Source organism: Taurulus bubalis, assembly GCF_910589615.1.
Source record: "Taurulus bubalis genome assembly, chromosome: 19".
Classification (NCBI taxonomy): Eukaryota; Metazoa; Chordata; class Actinopteri; order Perciformes; family Cottidae; genus Taurulus; species Taurulus bubalis.
Window position 1 is genome coordinate 21,995,936 of NC_136607.1, and position 21,871 is coordinate 22,017,806.

A 21,871-nucleotide genomic window follows, 5' to 3' on the forward strand; every position below is an offset into this window, starting at 1 on the left:
CAACATTGTCGCCAATGAATTGTTTGGTTTGATCTTTTATCGCCAACAATAATTCAGATTATTGTTTAAGTGAAATCTCTCTTGTTGATCTGCTGCTTTTCTCAGCTCTAAATCCCTGTGAATATAAATCTATATATTTCTGACCTGGTCTTTGGAAAACAAACATCGGAGAGTTACCTTTTGGAAGTTGTGACGCTTTCTCTCCCGATGGGTTGCAGCCTGGCGACCCGTCTCAGACTCCTCCCCCTCGTCTCAGACTCCTCCCCCTCTGTGTGCAGGCGGACCCTCGGCCTCCAGGTTTGCATTCTGAGCTCCGGGCCAATGTAAGTGGAGCTGAGTGACTGCGTGTGGAAGAGGTATTCGAGCTCAGTTCATACTCCTTTAAGCTCTCGGGATGCTTTCACATTAAACGGCTTTTCACGACTGATTGGGTTGTCAAGAATGTATTTCTGTGCTCTTGGTAAGTTCAGCATTCTGGGATACGACACATGAGCGGTTATTATTATTATTCTTATTATTAAAATAACAACAACAGCAGAGCTACGTATTTGGTTGCAGCACAAAAATGCATTCTTGACTCGGCGTGCATGGAGGATGGCGGGATAACATCTTTCTCTGGTGACCTCGGGTACTTTGGGTTTTCTGTTTGCACCACTGATACTCTCGGATTTCTAATTTCTCTCCGTATTTTTTTCATCTTCTGGCTTCTTTCTTTTTTTACATTTCCTCTTCCTTTGCTTGCTGTTTATGGTTATGACTTGAGAGCTCAAACAATTAATTGATTGACATAAACATACGAAACTGGCAACACTTTATTTAACTGATGAATTATATTTGTGAGGACTTGCTGCTTTTCTGTCCTTTATGGTGGTAAATTAACCAAGTGATGGTGAATCACTTTTAGTTTTGGACCAAACAAAACATTTAAAGATGTCGCAGGCGGAAACATCTGGTTCTGCCAAGTGAAGCCAAAGCTTCTCTTAAAGCTGCATTCTCTCTCCTGACCACCAGGGGGCGACTCCTCTGGTTGTATAGAAGTCTATGCTTCATGATGGTGTATTTAAATGTCCGTTTTGGTCCAAAACTCAAAGTTGTTTACTTTACAATGTTAAAAGCAACAAATCCTCAGATTTCAGTCGCTGGAAGATGCAAATATTTGGCTTTTCTGCTAGAAAATATACTTTAATTTAATGAATTAATTATCAGAATAGATGCCGAGCAGCTAATTGTTTGAATTGAAATAAAAAATGACGTGCAGCTGAAACTGATAGACACTAAAGCATCGCCTAATGAATGTGTGTGTGCTCTCAGGGACCGACGCCATCCTCATGTCCAATGGAGGCTTTTACGGACGCACTGAGCGCGCCCGCCAGTCGCCGCTTTACGACCAGGTGCCGCCCGGCTCGCTGCCCCGAGCCGACTCCTACGACCGGCTAAGAGAGCAGCGGGCGTCTCCGCTCGCCCGGAGCGCCGACCCGCTCCCTCCTCCGCCTCTGCCGGACCAGCCTCCCGTGGGGCCCGAGTTCGAGCCCGGCGGCAGCGAGGACGAGGCGGACCGCGACCCGGCCCTCGACATCAAACCGGTCCACCGCTTCATCCCCGACTCCTGGAAGGACTTCTTCAGGGGGAGCAACCGCGGCAGCAACACGCCCGGTTCCGCCGCGCCCGGTTCCGAGCCCGCCTCCTCATGTAACAACAACAACAACAGCACCAGCGACGGGGTGCGCTGCTCGCCCCCGCAGTCCCCCTCCATCCCCGGGTCGTTCCGGGATCCGTATGGCGGCTCGGGCGGCAGCTACAACTCGCGCAAGGAGCTGCTGGAGCTGCGGGACGCCCGCGAGTCCGAGTCGGGGCGTACCCACCACACGGGCCTGACCTACAGCGAGCGGGTGGAGGAGTACCACCAGCGCTACGGCTTCATGAAGTCCTGGTCCGGGCTGCTGAGGATTCTGGGATGCGTGGAGCTCCTGCTGGGAGCGGTCGTGTTTGCCTGCGTCATCGCGTACATCCACAAGGACAACGAGTGGTTCAACATGTTCGGGTACTCGTCCCCCGGGGGAGCGTACGGCGGCGGGTACGGCGGCGTCACGGGCGGGTCCTACTACTCGGGCCCCAAGACGCCGTTTGTGCTGGTGGTGGCCGGGCTGGCCTGGTTGGTGACCGTGATCGTGTTGGTGCTCGGCATGACCATGTACTACCGCACCATCCTGCTGGACTCCACCTGGTGGCCGCTGACGGAGTTCACCATAAACCTGGCGCTGGCGGTGCTCTTCATGGCAGCAGGTGGGCTTCACCTTTTTTATTTGTTCTGGTTTTTACCGTAAAAGTCGGGTTGCAAGCCGCTACTACCTTCGGTGGGGGAACTAGCAAGAGCTAGCGGAGAGCTAGCAGCAGCGCTAGCTGGCTACAGCGGGGAACTAGCGGTACACCCACCGAAGGTAGTAGCGGCTTGTAACCCGACTTTTACGGTATTCAAGTGTTTCATTTTTATTTTGAAGGGACACGTGTACAACATTCAACTCGCGTTGTTAACAGTTGATGGTTCATGCCAGATTTAGATTGAAGGGACAGTGTGTACGTCCTAGTGGTTTGTGGAACTACGGAGGCTTCAGGTATAGAGAGTTATCTTTAGGATTTTAGGAGCTACGCTTATCAATACTCGGTTCTTCTACAAAGTCACAACATAGAGCCACGAGCAAAGTGAGATAAGTCTGTTTTCCACACAATATTGTTCCCTTTTTGTGCGCCAGGCATCGTCTACGTCCGAGACACGACCCGCGGAGGCCTGTGCTCCTACCCGGTCTTCAACAACGGCATCAACGGGGCGTTCTGCCGCACGGAGGCGGGCCAGACCGCCGCCATCATCTTCCTCTTCGTCCTTTTGCTCGTGTATCTGATCGGAGCCGCCGTGTGTCTGAAGCTGTGGCGGCACGAAGCCGCACGCCGATACCAGGAGAAGCACGGCCGCGAGGTGAGAGCCGAGTTTGTTTTCACACGGACCACAATGCAACAGCAAACCACAGACTTTGGCTTTCAAGGAACGAGTAGGTGGAGTCCTGCCGGAGGGCAAAGCGTGCACCTTGTTTACCGATTACTACTGTTACAAAAGTCCTGTTTGTTTCTATTTTGGTCTCTTAAAAGAGTTGCATTCTGGGACATTTGATGTAAAGTGTAAAGACGTCATGTTGTGAAATGAAGATGCTGACGGGGCCATGCTAGCTGTTTCCAGTCTTTATGCTAAGCAAAGCTAACCGTGTCCCGGGTGTAGCTTCGTATATAAGTGGCATCCATCTTCTCGCCTCCTGTAACAGTGAGTCGTCGTTGCTGGTTGCCTGTTAATGTGGTTTTGTTTTGTGAACACAGATGTATCCCACCGACACGCGGGCGGCAGAAGCCTTGGTGAGTCAGACACCACGCGCCTGGGCTGGCGAGCTGCAGCAGCTCCGTTACGGTGACTCTGTTTGCGTTGTTTTTCCTTCAGATGGCTCCGGCTCCGGCTGCGGCTCTGGCTCCGGCTCCGGCTCTGGCTCCGGCTCCGGCTCCGGCTCACAGATTTCCCGTGCAGGTCGAGGGCTCCTCGGTCGTTCCCATCAGAGCCGCTCAGAAAGCGTTTCCTCCTCACATCCTGCAGGGGGCGATACCGTCGGGACACATTCCCAAACCGGTCATTGTGCCCGACTACATCGGGTAAGAGCTGCGGGACGTTCTCTGATGGACGCGCTCGTCTTAGCAATAACACCTCATTCAGGATTAAGAACATAATTGACATTTCTTCATTATTCTTGTATGTAAAGTTACAGATTTCCAGAATATTAAAATGTTTTGTCCAATCAGACCAAAAGAATCAGTTTAATATCTCAGACCGCCACTTTAGTTTATTTTTGACACGCACAATAAATCTATTACGAAAATTGTTGCTGAAAACTTTTTCTTCAATCAACTAATTTCCTCAGCTGTAATAAATAAACATTACTGAATTCTAACATTGAGACTTAATTCTTACACTAGAGCCTCATTTCCTTTGCATGGAACGACTCGCTTAAATAATAATTCATTATGAATTATAAAACAAAATGTACATTATTTAAAAAATATATAGTTTTAAATGATAATTTATTATAATCCAGAACCACAGAATTCCAGCAGTGTAAATGCTGCGCGTGGGAATAAAGCCAGACCATAATATTCTACACTCCGACCCGCAGAAAGTACCCGACCATCCGGGCGGACGAGGAGCGCGACCAGTACCGAGCCGTGTTCAACGACCAGTACGCCGAGTACAAGGAGATCCACGCGGAGACGCAGGCCACCCTCAAGAAGTTCGATGAGATGGACGCCTTGATGCGCAGCCTGCAGCCCGGCAGCCAGAAGGTGACGGTTCTAACTTATCTATTGAAGTACCATTTAAAGGAGATTCACTAGGCTCTGGGGCATCATGGGAATTGTAGGATCACTGGGGATTTCAGTGTGTGTGTGTGTGTGTGTGTGTGTGTGTGTGTGTGTGTGTGTGTGTGTGTGTGTGTGTGTGTCTGTGTCTGTGTGTGTGTGTGTGTCTGGCGCAATTCCAGAAGTACCCTTTTACGTCTGAATATGCAGCACCCAATAGCATTATGGGAGTTGTAGGATCTTGTATTTTTGTTGCTTGACTCGTGCTAATTCTCCTCAAAAATAGAGACTAAATACTAGTGTGTGTTTGTGTGTCTAACAATGGCAAACATTACACTTTAATATCTGAATGTGCAGCACTCATAATTATACGTACGTCTATATTGCATTATGGGAATTGTAGGCTCTAAATTCTCCTCAAAGTAGAGGCTGAACTTGTATTTCAAAGGTCGTCTTCAGGTCATCACCTGCTGGGGAAACGTTTTGCACCCAGTCTTTGTCCCTCCTTACTTCCTCTGTTGCACTTCCTGTTCCTGCTGCACTTCCTCCTCCACCCTCACATTCTTTCTCTGCTCCGCCCGCAGGGGTTCAAGTCAAATTAAGGGTTTGTCCTTCGCTTCTCTTCTTCAGTGGAAACGACTTGAACTCTTCTTCTCTTCTTCTCTTCCTGCAGGAGGTGGATCGCATCAACAGAATCCTTCAGGACTACCAGAGGAAGAAAAATGTGAGCCTGTCGTGTGTGTGTGTGTGTGTGTGTGTGTATATTTTTATTTTTATATATATATATATATTTTTATTTTTATATATATATATATATATATATATATATATATATATATATTTATAAATGTGCGTATTTATATATAAATATATACATAAATATATATTTATATATATATATTTATATATATATATATATATAAATGTGTTTGTGTGTGTATATATTTTTTTTTATATATATATATATATATATATATATTTAACAAGTGGTCGCGACCCTTTATCATGCACCTCTGATTTTGTTTTACTTTTTGTAACTTTGACAAATAGTTGACTGATAAAAAAACACCATTTACACGTCTAAAGATTAAACAAAGAAACTCAATAAACAGGAATGGTAAAAATCTACATTTGAGTAAATATTTAGCAGCCACATCCAATAGTTTCCAGGTTATTACGCCTTTTTGTTTCTTTATAACACATGTAATACTTGACTTGTCTCTCTACAGGGTTTGTATAAAGGTAATAAAGTAGTTTATGAATAAGAGATATGAGTTTACAGATAGCCCCTCCTCTCTATCTCATGTCTGTGTGTTTAGTTTGTACGCCCTCTGGTGTTTGGGAGAATAATGCAGCTCAGAGAGTAAACGCCTCCAAACAAACTGAAATATAATAACTGTTTGAAGCAAGTGAATGAAGTTTATGATGCATTAATCTGAGAGAAAGAATATATCATTTTTTATTACAAATTTAGAAAATGTGGCGTATAATCAAGCATCACAGGTCCAAAGGATCAGTCATATCAAAATAGAAATAGTTTCATTAACCCTTGTGTTGTCTTGGGGTCAAAATGAGCCGTGTATGAGTGTATATGAATGTGTGTTGATGGGTCATTTTGACCCCAAGACAACACAAGGGTTAAACAAACGGGAGGAAACGGTGCATTTCGTTGGGAACTATTTTCAGCGGCGGATGAACACGTGATACGTGTTTAGTATTTGTAGTAACTGCTCCTTGGAATAACCCATAAACCGATGAATAAAGTGTGTTTCTGCGTCTTCACACCAGGACCCGACTTTCCTGGAGAAGAAGGAGCGCTGCGAGTACCTGAAGAGCAAACTGGCGCACATCAAGCACAAGATCCAGGAGTACGATAAAGTGATGGAGTGGAACGACGGCTTCGGCTGAGCGGCGAGCAGCACGGAGGTCAAGGAGTTCAACGGCCCGTTAGCGTAGCTTAGCACAAAGACTGGAAGCGGAGGGGAACAGCTAGCCTCGCTCTGTTCAATGACAGACAGTCAGCCTCCAAGCGCCTCTAAAGATCACCGATTTACTCGCGATTAGTTCAAAACAACTGTTAAAAAGAACTATATAACAATACATATTAAGCTTAATAATATTGGTTTTTATTTTCCACCAATCAGTTAATGAATACATTTAATTAATACACTAAAAAAAGTAAATTAACTTCATTATTTTGGTCTTTGCACACACATAGCTTTTTTACCTGTCAATCTTTGAAGATTTTCATCAAAATAAATGTTTTCAAAGTCTGTTAATTCACTATCTGTCGCTGAACACATTGACGATGGAGCCGACTGATGAAAGTATTGCAATATTCATACATTTCATGTAATATAAGACGGTTTTCTTTGGAGCCGGAAGATATTCAGTAGTGCAGTTTATCTCCGTAGTATTCTCTCAAAACATTTAACTAAGCACACGATCCTGAGAAATAACATGTTAGCATCCAATTACAGACACGATCAAAGACTCCAGGCTAATAAGCTTGGAGCAAAATTAATTAGTTTTGTCTCAAATAGAAATTTTAAATCAACCACAACACACGAGATGTTAACTAACGAGCTTTTAAAGTGCCGGTCGGCGGCTTTTGGCTAGCAGTTTCCACCTGTTCCCAGTCTTTATGCTAAGCTAACGGTCTCCTGCCGTCAATCTTCTCCGTCAACGCTCCAGCTGCAGCAAATAACACTATTCCTTTTTACGATGGTCTGAATATGCAAAAAAAAATAAAAAATTATATATATACATATATATATAATATGTATGTGTGTGTGATACTGTGATTGTAGACGAGGCTCAGCTCTTAAACTCACTGGTTTCTGCTGTGAACGGGATTTTCGGTGGAAGGTGGAAGAAGAACAGAAAAGGTAGAGAAATAAAAGCCGCTGCATAATGAACTGCTTTGGCCCGACCGATCCCAACGAGCTCGTTTACTTTTAATTGCACAGTGTGTTTTTTTTTACTGTTTGCCTCAATCTGGAAATATGTATTCTTTATATAATTGTAAATGTTGTATGTTGTGACACTTTCGTTCTACCATTTCACACCGAATAAACATTTTGTACTTTATAGTCACTTAAGTGCCTAAATCTCTGTGTTTCATGTCGTAGTCGACAGGAAATGACATCATACAGTCTGTGTTTTGCTCCTGTCATCAAGTACTTGTGTTGCTGTAAATGTCCGTAATATTTTGTAATTTGAAGTGATTATTTGTTGTTTCTGTCTCCTGAATACAGTTTTGGTTTCCTTTCTTTTGATGAGTAGACGGTTTAGTTTCACTGATAAAGGGGAAGAGGAAAAACAAAGTTCTGTGTAAAACTGAAGCAGAATAAATTTACTTTCATTAATTTGAAGTCAAGCTGTGCAAAAACATTTGTTGCTTTTCTTTGTCTTTTTAGGATGTTTAAACTGTTTTGGACAAAACCATTAATGGTTTAATCTGTGATAACAATCATCAGAAGAAAAGAAAAATGCATATCAATAAGTATTTAGTTGAATAATTAACAATAACATTAATCTAAAGCGTTATTTTCCTTTAATCTTTTCAGTTTTTTTATCCATCACCAAATTAGTTGTTAAATGAAATGGATTATTTTGATGTTGGCACACAGTTCATTATTTATTTATTCACCCCAATACAAATAAATAAACACATGAATGTATGTACACACCCAAACATTTTTGTACATATATATTTGTTTTTTTGGGAGTGTACATATAAAATACATATTATTTATATTATATATATATATATAAATATATATTATATGGAGAAAAACAATATATATATATATATATATATATATATATATATATATATATATACGCACACTCTAGAAAAGTACTGCACAATAGTGTATATTTATTTAAAATAAATATATATATATATATATACATATATATATATACATATATATATGCATGTATATATATGCTTATTTATTTTAATAATATATTAAATATTTAAATGTTATATATATATATTTATGTGTGACGTATAAATTACACAATGTTGTTTGTGCCAGTTTAAATTCTCTGAAGACATTTCCTTGAAGGTCGAATAAGGACTTCCGGTGTTGACGGTAACGTGACACCTGAGGGAGGGGGCGGGGCTACGCGGACCGAGAGCGGCTCACCTGGGTGTGTCAGGGTTGTTCTGTTTTTATCAGCCGCTGCAGTTTCAGTTGAAGAATTCTCGGAGGAGCAGAGAGACGCAGACAGGTGAGTGTCCGCTTCAGGGGGCTCGGTCCCGGCTCACCTCGGTCCCGGCTCACCTGTAGCGGCAACAGGTGTGTCGGAGGAGACGACCTTTAATCAATTATCTCCTCAACTCTGCTGAGCTGTGAAACACAATGTTGTTGACTTGTGAAAAAAGAGCCGAGTTATTGAGAATGAGCCGCTGCGTGCTGTGAGTCTTCTGTCGCTTTAGGGTTCAACCTGAAGTTTAACGTTTTAAAGTTTTAAAAGTCCGGTAAAGTTGGAAAGAGATTCACAGATTCGGACTTCCAGGATCAATAACTCTTTCGCTAAACGGTGTTGCAACACAAACGATACCTCTCTGTAATCGTAGTGATGCAGACAACAAGCTACAACCTTCATCTTACAAAAACGGGTCGTTCTCCGAGCTGTACGGATCACGCTGGTCTCCGTGCAGCCGCCTGTGGGACGAGTGCGCGCAGGGCCGCAGGGACCGTCTGCAAAGTGCAACGCAGAAAATACATACCACAAATAATGACTTCACTATTATGAATTGTAGTATTGCCAAAATAATGTCATACAGCAACGGGCTCCCCCTTGTTGTACTACAGTCGTCCTTTTTAAAAAATATAATTTCTATGAATTTTTATGAATATTTAATTAATATTAATATGCTATAACGTCACAGTAATACAGTTTAAATCAGTGGGGCTTCCCTTGGTGTACAACAGTTGTCTTTTTGAAGAAATGTCATTTCTATGATCTTCTATGATTTTGTATTAATATTTAATTAATATTAATATGCTATAGCGTCACATTAATATAGTTTAAAAAGATGAAAAGCATGTCATAGATCATTGGGCTCCCCCTTGTTGTACTACAGTTGTGCTTTTGAAGAAATATGATTTCTATGATTTTCTATGATTTTTTTATTAATATTGAATTAATATTAATATGCTATAGCGTCACAGTAATACAGTTTAAAAATACAAAAAGCATTTCATACATCATGGGCTCCTACTTGGTGTACTACAGTTGTCGTTTTGAAGAAATATCATTTATATGATCTTCTATGATTTTTGTATTAATATTAATATGCTATAGTGTCCCAGTAATACAGTTTAAAGAGACAAAAATCATGTCCTACATCATTGGGCTCCCCCTTGTTGTACTACAGTTGTCTTTGTGAAGAAATATGTTTTGTATGATTTTCTATTAATATTTATTAATATTTAATTGCAATTAATATTCAATAAGGTCACATTAGTACAGTTTAAAAAGACTAAAATCATGTCCTAGATCATTGGGCTCCCCCTTGTTGTACTACAGTTGTCCTTTTTGAAGAAATATATAGCGGCTGTTGTTTTTATTATGACGTAATCGTTTACGTTATTCGTAAACCTAAATACCTAATCAATCCCTCTTTAAAATGGGAGGAGATGCTGCATGTATTAGTTCTGATGGCATATTACTGACTGACTGATTTATTTTACTTACTAGTGTCTTTAAGTTCAGGAGTGATGATTGGACGAACTACTAAGAATGTTTCTATAATACTCAAATACAGAAAACTATAAAGCAAATATTCATTCGTTGCTGCTCGCTGTTAAACATGTTTTTGATGAAATAAATAATAATGTTTTGCAGATTGTTTTCCCGCAGTCATGTCCTCCAGGCCCAATGGGAGTCCGCCGCCCTACGAGTCGGATAATGGATAGTGAGTCTCATGATTTATTGTTTTATTAACAATATAAGTCTGATTTAAATGTTGTGAAATGAAACCGTTCCTGAATTCTTCTGTTGCTTTTGTTTTTTTGGTTTCACAGATCGAGAAAGAGAATTTACATCTTTAATCTGAATTATTTTCTTAGTTTTCATGTCTAAATTTCACATTTCCAATTTGAGCAACTTTGTTGTTTTTAACTTTATTTTTGCAATCTGGAAAAAACAATTTGACTTTGAGCAACATGGATATAGTTTTTGTGAAATTGCACAATAAAAAAAAAAAGTCAATCTTTATCATTTTTTGACAAGGTTTTCAAAATAAAATACTAATACAAATATTTCTTTCATTGGATATTTTCCTCTCGTCCACCTGGGAAAAAAAACCCGGATATTTTTGAAAACGCCTTCTATTATGTAAATTGGGATAAGATGACGTTTTTTAATTTTTTTCTTCGCCTTCTCTGCGTCTCACTTGGCGGGAGGCGGTTCCTGGATGTTTTCACTGGCTTTTCACGCCTTTTATAGTGCGAAGTGACGCTAAGCTAACCGGCTAATTTCGACGCTCTAATCCTGAATCTCTCTCCGTAGTAACGTCGCGCCGCAGCCGGCCTACTCCTACTACCCGGACGACGAGTTCCAGCACTTCTACCGCTGGACGTCTCCGCCGGGCGTCCTCAAGATCATGTCCATCATCGCCATCGTGATGTGCGTGGCCATCTTCGCCTGCGTTGCCTCCACGCTGGCGTGGGACTCCCAGGGCGCCATGAGCGGCTTCGGTGGCGGCGGCTACAGTGGAATAGGCGGCGGCTACGGGGGAACGGGCGGCGGCTACGGCGGCGGCGGCTACGGCAGCTTCGGTAGCGGCGGCGCGTACGGAGCCGGGAACAGCTACGGCTACGGCGGGCTCGGCGGCAACTACAACGACCCCCGGAAGGGCAAAGGGTTCATCATAGCCATGGCGGCCATCACGTTCATCGCCTGCCTGGCCATCTTCATCATCGTGGTGTCTCACCAGAGCCTGTCGGAGAGCAGGAGGTTCTACCTGGCGGTCGTGATCATCTGCGCCATCTTGGCGCTGCTCATGCTGATAGCCGCCATCGTCTACCTGGTGGCGGTGAACCCCACGGCGCAGTCGTCCGGATCGGCCTACGGCAGCCAGATCGCCGGTCTGTGCGCTCAGTACCAACAACCGCAGACTTCGGGCGTCTTCGTCAACCAGTACCTCTACCACTACTGCGTCGTGGAGCCGCAGGAGGTGAACGCGCGGCGCCGCTTCCTCGTTACTCGCGCAGATTAAGATTTTATGTGTTTTTGTAACTGTGGTTTTTCCGCGTCTCCTTCCAGGCCATCGCGGTGGTGTTCGGCTTCCTGGTCGCCGTCTGCCTCATCATCATGCTCGTCTTCGCTCTGAAAACTCGCCAGAAAATCAGAAACTTCGGCAAGAGCAACATCTTGTGGAAGAAGGTGAAGGTCATCAACGAGATGGAGCCGCCGCAAGACGTGGAGGCGTGGGTGAGTTAACGATTCAACGGGATTCTAACGGGAACTGAAACTATTCATCGCTTTGGTCGTATTTAAAGGGCCAGCGTGTCGGATTTAGTGCCATCTGGTGGTGAGGTTGCAGATTGCAATCAACTGAATACCCTTCTGCTCAATAATAGCAGAACCTGTAACAGCCAATCAAATCAAGCTGGGGGCGGGCTTTACTACTTGACTACTTTCAAGTAGTAAAGGTTGAATAGAAGTCTATGCTTCATGTGTTAAAGCTGCATTCTCTCTCCTGACCACCAGGGGCTACTCCTCTGGTTGTATAGAAGTCTATATAAATGATTCTTTTTATGTTCAAAGAGGACACTGAAGAGATGCATTTGGCATTTCTTTTCATTTAATGATCTAATTGGAACTATTTTGATGACCGAACAACAACATTGCCGAACATTTGCTCGTTCCAGCTTCTTGAATGTGATTTGCTGCTTTTCCTCATCGTACGTGACGGTGAACTGAAAGTTTTTAACATTTTGAAGATATTTTTCTGCTTTAACTTATGATGGTAATGTTCAGCTGTAGATTATTTCTAGAGTTGGGAACGGTTGCTTCCGTTCAGTCAATTGGTTGACTAACCAGTCGATTTGAACATTTATGTCTTTTTTTTTTTTTTAATGCTTTCTTTTCATTCTGAATGACAAATTTAAAAGAAACCCGTGAGCACACTAGATTTAAAGTGATGCTTTTGTGCGATTCTTTGTGGAGAAACTCACATTTGTTGATTTTTAAATCGACTAAAGAATGATTTTTGGTGAGTCGCTGCCTAGAAATAGAATCAAAAGAAGCCACCGCGGCTTCATGAGTGTCTCCCAGGAGGAGAAGAGGGAGTCGGGTGTTTTTGTCTCAGTGGAAGTGGTTCAACCTGTTCGGTGTCACCTGTTGATCAGCGGGGGAGGGGAAGTGGTTTCAGGGTGTGGCGTTGACACAGACGACAGTTTCAGTCTCACGGTGACCAACTCGAACGATAATAAAAATCTGGACTTTTATAACGGTTGAGCGTTTTAGTCTTTACCCTCCACAAGGAATCAGGCTTCCTGAAGCCGTCTGCAGCGGCGCTCACAGGTGAGGCTCACAGGTGAGGCTCACAGGTGAGGCGCTCATAGGTGAGGCGCTCATAGGTGAGGCGCTGTGAGTTTGAGTCACGGTGACTTTCTGCTGCCGTGAAGAGGAAGAACCGGTCGGACCGGTGCGCTGGAACAAAACACACACACACACACACACACACACACACACACACACACACACACACACACACACACACACACACACACACGTAACGCGACACTGGGAGCCAGATGTGTTTTTATTCCGCTGCAGCTTGTGGGAAGCCGTCTGAAAAGTGCTGAGGCGGCGCATACGGCAGCACATGCATGTTGTGCTGCAGGTGAAGCGAGACGAGTCCACGCAGGTTTTATCATTCCAGAGTTTAGTTCGTGCAGCAGATTCTTGTGTGTGGCACAAAATGTACAGATTCCAGAGGAGCTTTGCTTTATGCATTTGGTTCTGCAGGAAGAAGACATCTAGAAATCTACCTGGACCCAAAGCTCTCTGTGTTTATAAACAGAGAAAAGTAATAATGAAAATGAGCAATTATTAAATGGCCTCGGCTTGTTTTACGCCCAGAAAAAAAAGATTCCCAGCTTTAAGGGTGTTGTTGAGCCTTCTGTTGAAAAGAATAACTATATATGGAATAATGCATCTTTATTTATAGAGCTTTTCTTTTTTTTTTTTTTTTTTTATGTAAGAGATGAAGCTCAAAGTGCTTTAAAAAAACAATAAGCAACACACTCGAACAAAGGCAGATGGACAGTGGAATTTATAAATAGACAGTAGATGATTAAATGTAAGTGGGAGCTAAATCGAGCAAATATTTGGCGTTTCTGATTTTTAAAAAGTATTTAAATTATTATTTGCTTAGTAAAAAAGTTCTGATTTAAAATAAAGAAATACAAAGGTTTTATATTTCAGTGTTTTTCTTCGTCCCACAGGTGAACAACGTGTCCGCGGGCCCCGAGGTGCTCCCGATGTCGTCGGACTACCCCGAGAAGCTGCGCGGCTCCAGGAGCCACCTGGACGACGAGAGCAGCTACGACAAGCCGCCCTACAGCTACTCTCCCCCGTGGGTACCGAGGCCGCTTATCTAGCTCTGCAGGAGGAAGCTCATGAATCACACTTTTATTGCAACAGTGAAACCGATGAAATACTTCAGTGCCGATTGGGATCGTGAAAAGAATGCGTGACGGAAACAGGAAGTCGCCGCTGGTGTATTGTTTACTTCCTGCTTTGCCGCGTAATCTGGGACACCCAGTTCACCGGTTGCATTGTTGTTGATTTTTAATCTGACGATGTGGATTCTGCATCTGTTCCTTTTGTCCCGCAGGCCTCCAGAGGAAGTCCTGCCGCTGCACAACGGCGCCCCCTACGGCACGAACTCGGAGGTCCCGAGCTCGACCGGGAGGCCCAAGAAGAGACGCGCCGGTCGGCCGCGCCGCACCGACGGAAACGACACCGACTACAACTCCTCCGGAGACGAGCTGGACGACGACGAGTTCGACAGGTAGGAGAAGTTTAAAGTGCTTTTCACTGCAGCATTTTAATGTGAGCTGATTTTAACTATTTGATAGGACGGTCATATTTATAGAACACATGATGAATAAATTGAGTCTTAAATGTTTTATTTGTCACAAAGTAAGTAAATATCTGGATTATTTAAACTTTTTAGAAATTCATGTGAGAATCTTTTTTTTTTAATTAGATTTGTGATTCAAACAAAAGTCTTATTTGTGTTTTCTGCCTGCTTTCCTTTGCCTGAAGGCCTGAAATGTTTTATTGTTATTATGAACGTTTATTCTTCATAATTGACCCAAATTACTTGGTAAAATGAAGCGTCTATTGGTAATCTAGTAATCTACTTATAAGTAATTTAAATATTTTTCTCTGAGATATTGTGGAGCAGAAATATAAAGTTGCTGTATTTAAAGAGACAGTGTGTAGGATGTGGTGACATCTAGTGGTGAGGTGGCAGATTGCATGCAACTGAATGCAGTCGGGTGTGTAAAACCGGTTGGTCTGCACCTCACAGTTTTACAAGAACAACGGTGGCCTGCAGAGTTTGGTTTGTCCGTTCTGGGCTTCCGTAGTAACATGGCGGACTCCGCCTCCCTCTCCCTATGTAGATATGAAGGGCTCATTCTGAGCGAAGGAAAACACAACGGTTCTTAGTTTCAGGTTATAATGTACAAATGAAAACATAGTTAATAATTACATTTCTGCTCATAAATCCCTTGAAATGCTAAAAACTGGACTAAAAAAAAAAAAGTTAAAGTAGAAAAATGCCACAGTTTAGAAATACTCCATTACAAGCAAAGTCCTTAGTTCAAAACTTTACTGAAGTAAAAGTACAGAAAAATGATCAGGACACTGTACGTGAATGAAAATGTAGAAAGGAATATTACATTGCTGCTAACCATTTAAAAATACTGCACACTGGCCCTTTAAGTACAGTATTTAGATACATGTACTTTGTTCCCACCACTGCCGACTGAAACTGGTCGTCTAATATATTTTCTTCTCTGTAATTTAAGTCTTTCTCTCGTTTTCCTCCAGTGAATTCCCTCCGATAGCAAATGAGCCGGACCGCAACGACTACAAGCGTCAGTTCGACCGCGACCACCAGGAGTACAAGGACCTGCAGGCGGAGCTGGACGCCCTCAACAAGAGTCTGTCGGAGGTGGACCGGGAGCTGGATGACCTGCAGGAGGGCAGCCCGCAGTACCTGGTGAGCTGCTCTTCACTGTCTGACCAGTACATGTACTCACTTGTTCATATTCCTCATGTGACAAGTACCAATATTTTATATTTGAGGCATTTTTGTGGATATTTAAACAAATCAAAAGGTTTTCTGGCAGCAAGGACCCAGGAATGTAGCTTTAAATTCATAGCATTAAAGCTGCTTCAATCAATGTATATTTATATTATGAAATGGATCAAATGGCTTTGTGTGATGTGACATTTAGAGTCATCACCAACTTTGCAGTTTTAGCATCTAATAACTCATCGTTTAGTTTTTTAGAGCCGGCAAATTAAATGCGGGCTCTCGCCGCTCTTTATGAGCGGAGAGACGCAGTTAGGAACCAGCTGGGGAGCAAAGTGGAGCAATAAGCAGCTAAAGAGACGGATGTTCCCTCAGGAGGTGGAGACCAACAACAGAGCTAAAAGAGACAATATTGGAGTTATGAGCGTCTTCTTTTGTCCCCAAGTGGGCACAAATGTTTTTTTACACACTGCAAAGAATTATGTTTTTTTTTGGAAATATTTTGCACATTACATGGCGAAAAGGTGACACATACTTTTTAGCTTTTGCACTACAAATAACTGTGTCATGCAAGGGGCAGGTTGAGTTGCATGGATATTCATGAAACAACGACACAGAGGCTTCAGTCCGATCCAGAAGGTCAACTTTATTTCGAGGGGCGACACCGCAAAATTTGGTTCCAATCGTAAAGTAAAACAGGGCCAGAACTTTATTTTAAATCAAAAGCAGCTCTCATGCACTTTCATGTTTCCACTGTTTATTACTTTATCACATGCATGTTAAAACACAGGACAGTTTTTTTTTAAATTATTTTTTATTTTTTGTGTGCAAATGACAATAAACTGAAGCACAAACTACGTCAACCGTGATCCACAGCTGTGAAATGTCTCCGGAGAATCTGATCCATTCTGTTTTCATGTATTGATTATTGAGGCTGGAATCGATCGTCTAAACGAGACAGACTTTCGTATCCATCCGTCCAGCTCTACTTATTCCTCCTCTCAACCTCGACAAAGGCAGCGCAGACCAGATCCGCTTCCTTCCGTTTTTACCTTTCACAATAAAAGCCCGAGACGCAAAACATTCGCTGTGTAAAATCCTTCAAGCAGATCCAGTGACAGAGACAAAATAAAGCTTTGTTTCAGTGAAAATCTTGTTAACCGTGATATTTTCAACTGTGGTCAAATTGTTGCTGCGCTCTTTGACAGGATGCTTTGGATGAGTACAACAGGATAAAGAACATTAAGAAGGTACGTGGGATCTTTGTCGAGGACAGATTTAGCACTCGTAACAAATAAGGTTATTTTTTTACAACTTGCCGATCGTATAACTCGTCCTCGTGCCTCCTTCTTTTTGTGTGCTCCCGTCACAAACAGTCTCCAGACTATCAGGTGAAGAAGCGCAGGTGTAAACATCTGAAGTCCAAACTTAACCACATCAAGAAGATGGTCAGCGACTACGACCGCCGAGCCTGAGCGACTCCGAGGATGTTCACGGACGAATCGGGACGCGGCGGACTAACTTTACGACGGCAGACGTTAGAGGACGGAGCGACGCTGATCAAACACACACACACACACACACACACACACACACACACACACACCCCTGTATTCGCAGTTGTGTTAAGCCACTGTTTGTATTACGAGTGTCCGCTGCCATAGACACTGTAATATGTATTTATTTCTGCAGTGAACACAAAATAAGATTAATCCCCTTTTTGTTTTTAATAGCTCTTGTAACTGACTCGACATGAGATGCTCTTTTTTTATTTTTTATCTTGTTTTATTCTCATTTTTAATCCTGTTTCAGCGATATAAACTTGTACATATGTGGGAAACTGTTTTTTAAAATGTTTTTAGCATGTACGTGTTTCTTTATTGATGGTAGAACACTTTCGCGTGTTTTATGCGATTTACTTTAACAATGAGGTCTGATAGCTTTTTATTGAAATAAATTCCTTAATAATGAATACTTTTTCTGGCTGTTCTTACACAGACGCCTCCCTAGAAACGAATGTTGCCTGCAAAGACGTCGCTCTTCTCGTCAATGTCGCTCTTAAACGAGCCAGACAATCAAAATTCAGCAAGAGGCACTGACTTCCTGCTTTGATGCAGGTAGATGTTGAGGGAATAAATCAAGAGAGAAGTAGAGTAATGTTCTGTCGACTTCTATATAGCCAGAGGAGTCACCCCCTGGTGGTCAGGAGAGAGAATGCAGCTTTAACACATGAAGCATAGACTTCTATACAACCAGAGGAGTCACCTCCTGGTGGTCAGTAGAGAGAATGCAGCTCTAACATATATTTATATCAGTTTGTGGTGAAAAAAAGCCCTCTTAACTTAACGCCTCTACGTGTAAAGGTTTCACATGATTAAAGCAGCTTTCAATTCATTTTGGTGGCTTTGTTTGAAAATGTAAGCAGTGCTTGTTGCCATCGTCCACGGTGTCTTTTTAAGGTACCACTGGGGGGCGCCAGTCAAGAATCTACAAAGTTAAAACAAGTGTGAATGTTGGCTTTAAAAGTGGCTAGAAACGACTTCAGCTTCTGTTGCTGGATGCGTAAACAGTTTTCTGAACCGATACCCGAAAGAAATGTATACGGTAACACATCCGATGCATTTTCAGCTTTTTCTGCTGCCCCAAGTGACCAAACAAAGTAATGCAAGTTCACGGAAATGTTACAAAACAGCACACTGATGCCACATGACAACGACACATGGCCTGCTGAAGCAGAGGAAGGTCCCGACATCGATTGGGATGCTTTGTTTTTCTCATCTATCCTCTATTTTCCCTCTTTGAATTTCCCCACACCGACACGACCTCACACGCGATGAAACGTTTCACATTGAAACGCAGTGAACTCGGTTGGAATTTTCAAGCCGTTGTTTTGAACTGTTCGGTCTGCATCGAGTGTCTCCTCAGAAGCATCCTCCTGGTCATCTCTTTGGGGTGGCCAGGAGGAGCGGAGGGAAGGAAATTCCTCGTCCCGGACTCTTTCTCACAGAAACCACCTCCAGCACCGGAGCTGAGGTTGTACATGTTAAGGGTGGGGTTGTTGGTGGAGTTGAGCGCCAGAGGTGGCAACGATCTAGGCTTGGCCTGGGAGTTGTGGTCCAACAGGAAGGCTCCAGATCCTCTGCGCTCGTACCCGGATAGCACCCTCCGGCTCGGGCCCGACGTGGCCAGTGACTCCCTGGAGCCCAGCGTGCTGGAGCAGCGTAGAGGGGCCAGCCTCTTGCCCTCCGTCAGGTCTTTCGCTTTCTGCTGGGACTCCTCGGGCAGATTGTGGACGTTTCTCGCGAGCTGCGGGTCCGAGCTGTAGATATCCCCGAGCTTGCGCCTCTGGATTACGCTGTGAAGGCTCGACGAGGCCATGCTGTGGAGCGGAGTGCCAAGGTTTTTGGCACCGGAGAAGGAGGATGAGGAGGCGAGAGAATCTGTTCCGAGGTTTGCAGAGTGGAGGTTAGGGTGGGAGGCGGAGTGGGATGACATGAGACCCGGTAGGTAGATCTTTTGTCCCACTCGTTTGGCACATTCATTCTTTACTTCCATTCCTTTGTCCCTCACCGAGCTTCCTTCGTACCACTTGAAGCTGTCGCTTGTTGAATTTGTGCCGTCCAGTTTGTGAATTCTGATGGAGAGGTCCTCAGGGTGGTAGAGGTCTTCGCTGTTTTCTGAAGACGAGGCCGCATGAGGCTGCTGGCTGAGCAGAGACGCTGGGATCTTTAGCCAGGGCTCGGAGTTCAACCTCAGGAGTGGCTGCTGCAGGCCGTTGGGCGCCACTTGGCTGAACTTTTGAAACCGGGATGGTGAACAGGGCTGGGAGCTTACACCACTGGACTGGGCTGCTTTAAAGGAGAAGACCGTCTTTGGGGGACATAAGGAAGAGGAGCTGCACTGAGGGGAGGTGATGAGCTGGATTTCTGAGGGAGATGTAGGAGCTGCTGATGCCATTTTGTCCATCCGATCGAGAGGACCAAGGGAAGGGATGCTGAGGTACTGCTTGGCTTGCAGTTTCCCACATGGGAACTTGTCGGTGGCTATGATGATCACCTCCTTCCCCTTGGTCTTGCACGTGTCAAGCAACAGCTTCAGAACCTTCCAGTCTCCGGCCATGACCGCGTAGACCAGCGCCGACGTCCCGGACCGATCCTCCAGGCCGATGTCTGCCCCGCTAGCCAGGAGCAGCGATGCCACCTCAGGACCGGCTTGCTCCCGGCAGGCGTGCATCAGCGCCGAGCGACCCTCCTTGTCCTGGATGTCGGGGTCCGCTCCTTTCTCCAGAAGAAACTGGACCAGCTTGACCCGGCTGGCGCTCTGGGCGTCGGTGTGCTGGGTCCGGCAGGCCACCATCAGGGGCGTCTGGCCTTGGCTGTCGCTTTCGTTGACGTAGGCGCCTCCCTCCAGGAGCAGCCGCGTCAGTCGCAGGCGACGGAGGAAGACGGCTCTCAGCAAGGGGTTCCCTGAATCCATCGCCACCGCGGGCCTACTGCCTTCTCCCTCCATCCCAGCTGGTGGGTTTTGGAGATGTATTCGGGCAGGTTTCTGTGGGAAATAACAAAACACTTTTAGAGAAATTATTCAGAAGGGCAAAGCTATTCTCAAGAACAAGTCCCAAATCAACTTTTAATTCAAAAGTAAATGTGTTCATTATAATTATCAGTCGTGTGTGTATATATGTGTGTGTATGTATATGTATGTATGTATGTATGTATGTATATGTATGTATGTATATATATATATATATATATATATGTATGTATATATATGTATGTATATATGTATGTATATGTGTGTGAAACCAGTAATTTAGGCCTTGGAAAAGCAGAACATATAAAGTCCTTGTACTTTTTTCTTCTTCTTGCATATAGGATCCATTCAGCAGCTCCTTTTCATGAGCTCGTCCTCCGCAGCACCATCAGAGATGCTTTCTCTCAGCCTTTGTGCTGCTCGTCCTTGCTTCTCTAGACCAGATGAGGTGGCCAACGTTAACGTCTCAGACGGTAACACAACGGATGAGTCACGGACCGCGAAATTAAAATGCAGCAATGATGACGATGAATGACACACTGAACAAGCAACAAGTGTCGTAAGAAGAGTTTGAGTGAATCAATTTAACCAAACTGTTAGCGATACTCCCCCACTTAGTAATACATCAATATGTTGCTTTATGTTTTTAACCAGCAATTGAAGAGGGAACTAATTTATTGAAATAATAATATTTAGTTTTCTTTAAGTTTGAGTGTGGGATTTTTATTTGCATATATATCATTTTTTTAGTTTACTTAAAGTTACCGTGAGGAACTTCTACCTGGTCCTGAACCAGTCTCAATGTAGTCCTGGTCCTCTATAGCCCTCAGTGTAGTCCTGGTCTTCTATAGACCTCAGTCTAGTCCTGGTCCTCTAGCCCTCAGTGTAGTCCTGGTCTTCTATAGACCTCAGTCTAGTCCTGGTCCTCTAGACCTCAGTGTAGTCCTGGTCCTCTATAGACCTCAGTGTAGTCCTGGTCCTTTATAGACCTCAGTGTAGTCCTGGTCCTCTATAGACCTCAGTCTAGTCCTGGTCCTTTATAGACCTCAGTGTAGTCCTGGTCCTTTATAGACCTCAATGTAGTCCTGGTCCTCTATAGACCTCAGTGTAGTCCTGGTCCTCTAGACCTCAGTGTAGTCCTGGTCCTCTATAGACCTCAGTGTAGTCCTGGTCCTCTATAGACCTCAGTGTAGTCCTGGTCCTCTAGACCTCAGTGTAGTCCTGGTCCTCTAGACCTCAGTGTAGTCCTGGTCCTCTATAGACCTCAGTGTAGTCCTGGTCCTCTATAGACCTCAGTCTAGTCCTGGTCCTCTATAGACCTCAGTCTAGTCCTGGTCCTCTATAGACCTCAGTCTAGTCCTGGTCCTCTATAGACCTCAGTGTAGTCCTGGCCCTCTATATACCTCAGTGTAGTCCTGGTCCTCTATAGACCTCTAGTAGTCCTGGTCCTTTATAGACCTCAGTGTAGTCCTGGTCATCTATAGACCTCTAGTAGTCCTGGTCCTCTATAGACCTCAGTGTAGTCCTGGCCCTCTATATACCTCAGTGTAGTCCTGGTCCTCTATAGACCTCTAGTAGTCCTGGTCCTTTATAGACCTCAGTGTAGTCCTGGTCCTCTATAGACCTCTAGTAGTCCTGGTCCTCTATAAA

The 21,871-nt window shown here is 43.9% G+C and overlaps 3 protein-coding genes across 4 annotated transcripts; 2 read left to right on the forward strand and 1 right to left on the reverse strand.

The window, feature by feature from the left end:
- Positions 1-223: 223 nt before the first annotated feature.
- Positions 224-7,766, forward strand: marveld2a (MARVEL domain containing 2a). Of its 2 annotated transcripts, none has more exons than XM_079235131.1 (8): positions 224-356; positions 1,312-2,283; positions 2,751-2,971; positions 3,364-3,399; positions 3,482-3,687; positions 4,206-4,371; positions 5,060-5,110; positions 6,175-7,766. In XM_079235131.1, exons 2-8 carry the CDS (start codon positions 1,329-1,331, stop codon positions 6,292-6,294), a joined length of 1,755 nt encoding a protein of 584 aa, XP_079091257.1. In that variant the 5' UTR covers positions 224-356; positions 1,312-1,328; the 3' UTR covers positions 6,295-7,766. The 2 variants fall into 2 exon arrangements, with proteins under 2 accessions (XP_079091257.1, XP_079091258.1); XM_079235132.1 differs by having other exon boundaries at positions 227-323.
- An 844-nt stretch (positions 7,767-8,610) lies between these two features.
- Positions 8,611-17,660, forward strand: oclna (occludin a). The gene is made up of 9 exons (XM_079235134.1): positions 8,611-8,628; positions 10,252-10,321; positions 10,918-11,584; positions 11,674-11,841; positions 13,863-13,993; positions 14,255-14,431; positions 15,481-15,652; positions 16,897-16,938; positions 17,065-17,660. Exons 2-9 carry the CDS (start codon positions 10,269-10,271, stop codon positions 17,161-17,163), a joined length of 1,509 nt encoding a protein of 502 aa, XP_079091260.1. The 5' UTR covers positions 8,611-8,628; positions 10,252-10,268; the 3' UTR covers positions 17,164-17,660.
- A 905-nt stretch (positions 17,661-18,565) lies between these two features.
- Positions 18,566-20,197, reverse strand: ankrd34ba (ankyrin repeat domain 34Ba; the record flags this gene model as incomplete). The annotated part of the gene is made up of 1 exon (XM_079235133.1): positions 18,566-20,197. One exon carries the CDS (start codon positions 20,195-20,197, stop codon positions 18,566-18,568), a length of 1,632 nt encoding a protein of 543 aa, XP_079091259.1.
- Between the last annotated feature and the right edge of the window lie 1,674 nt (positions 20,198-21,871).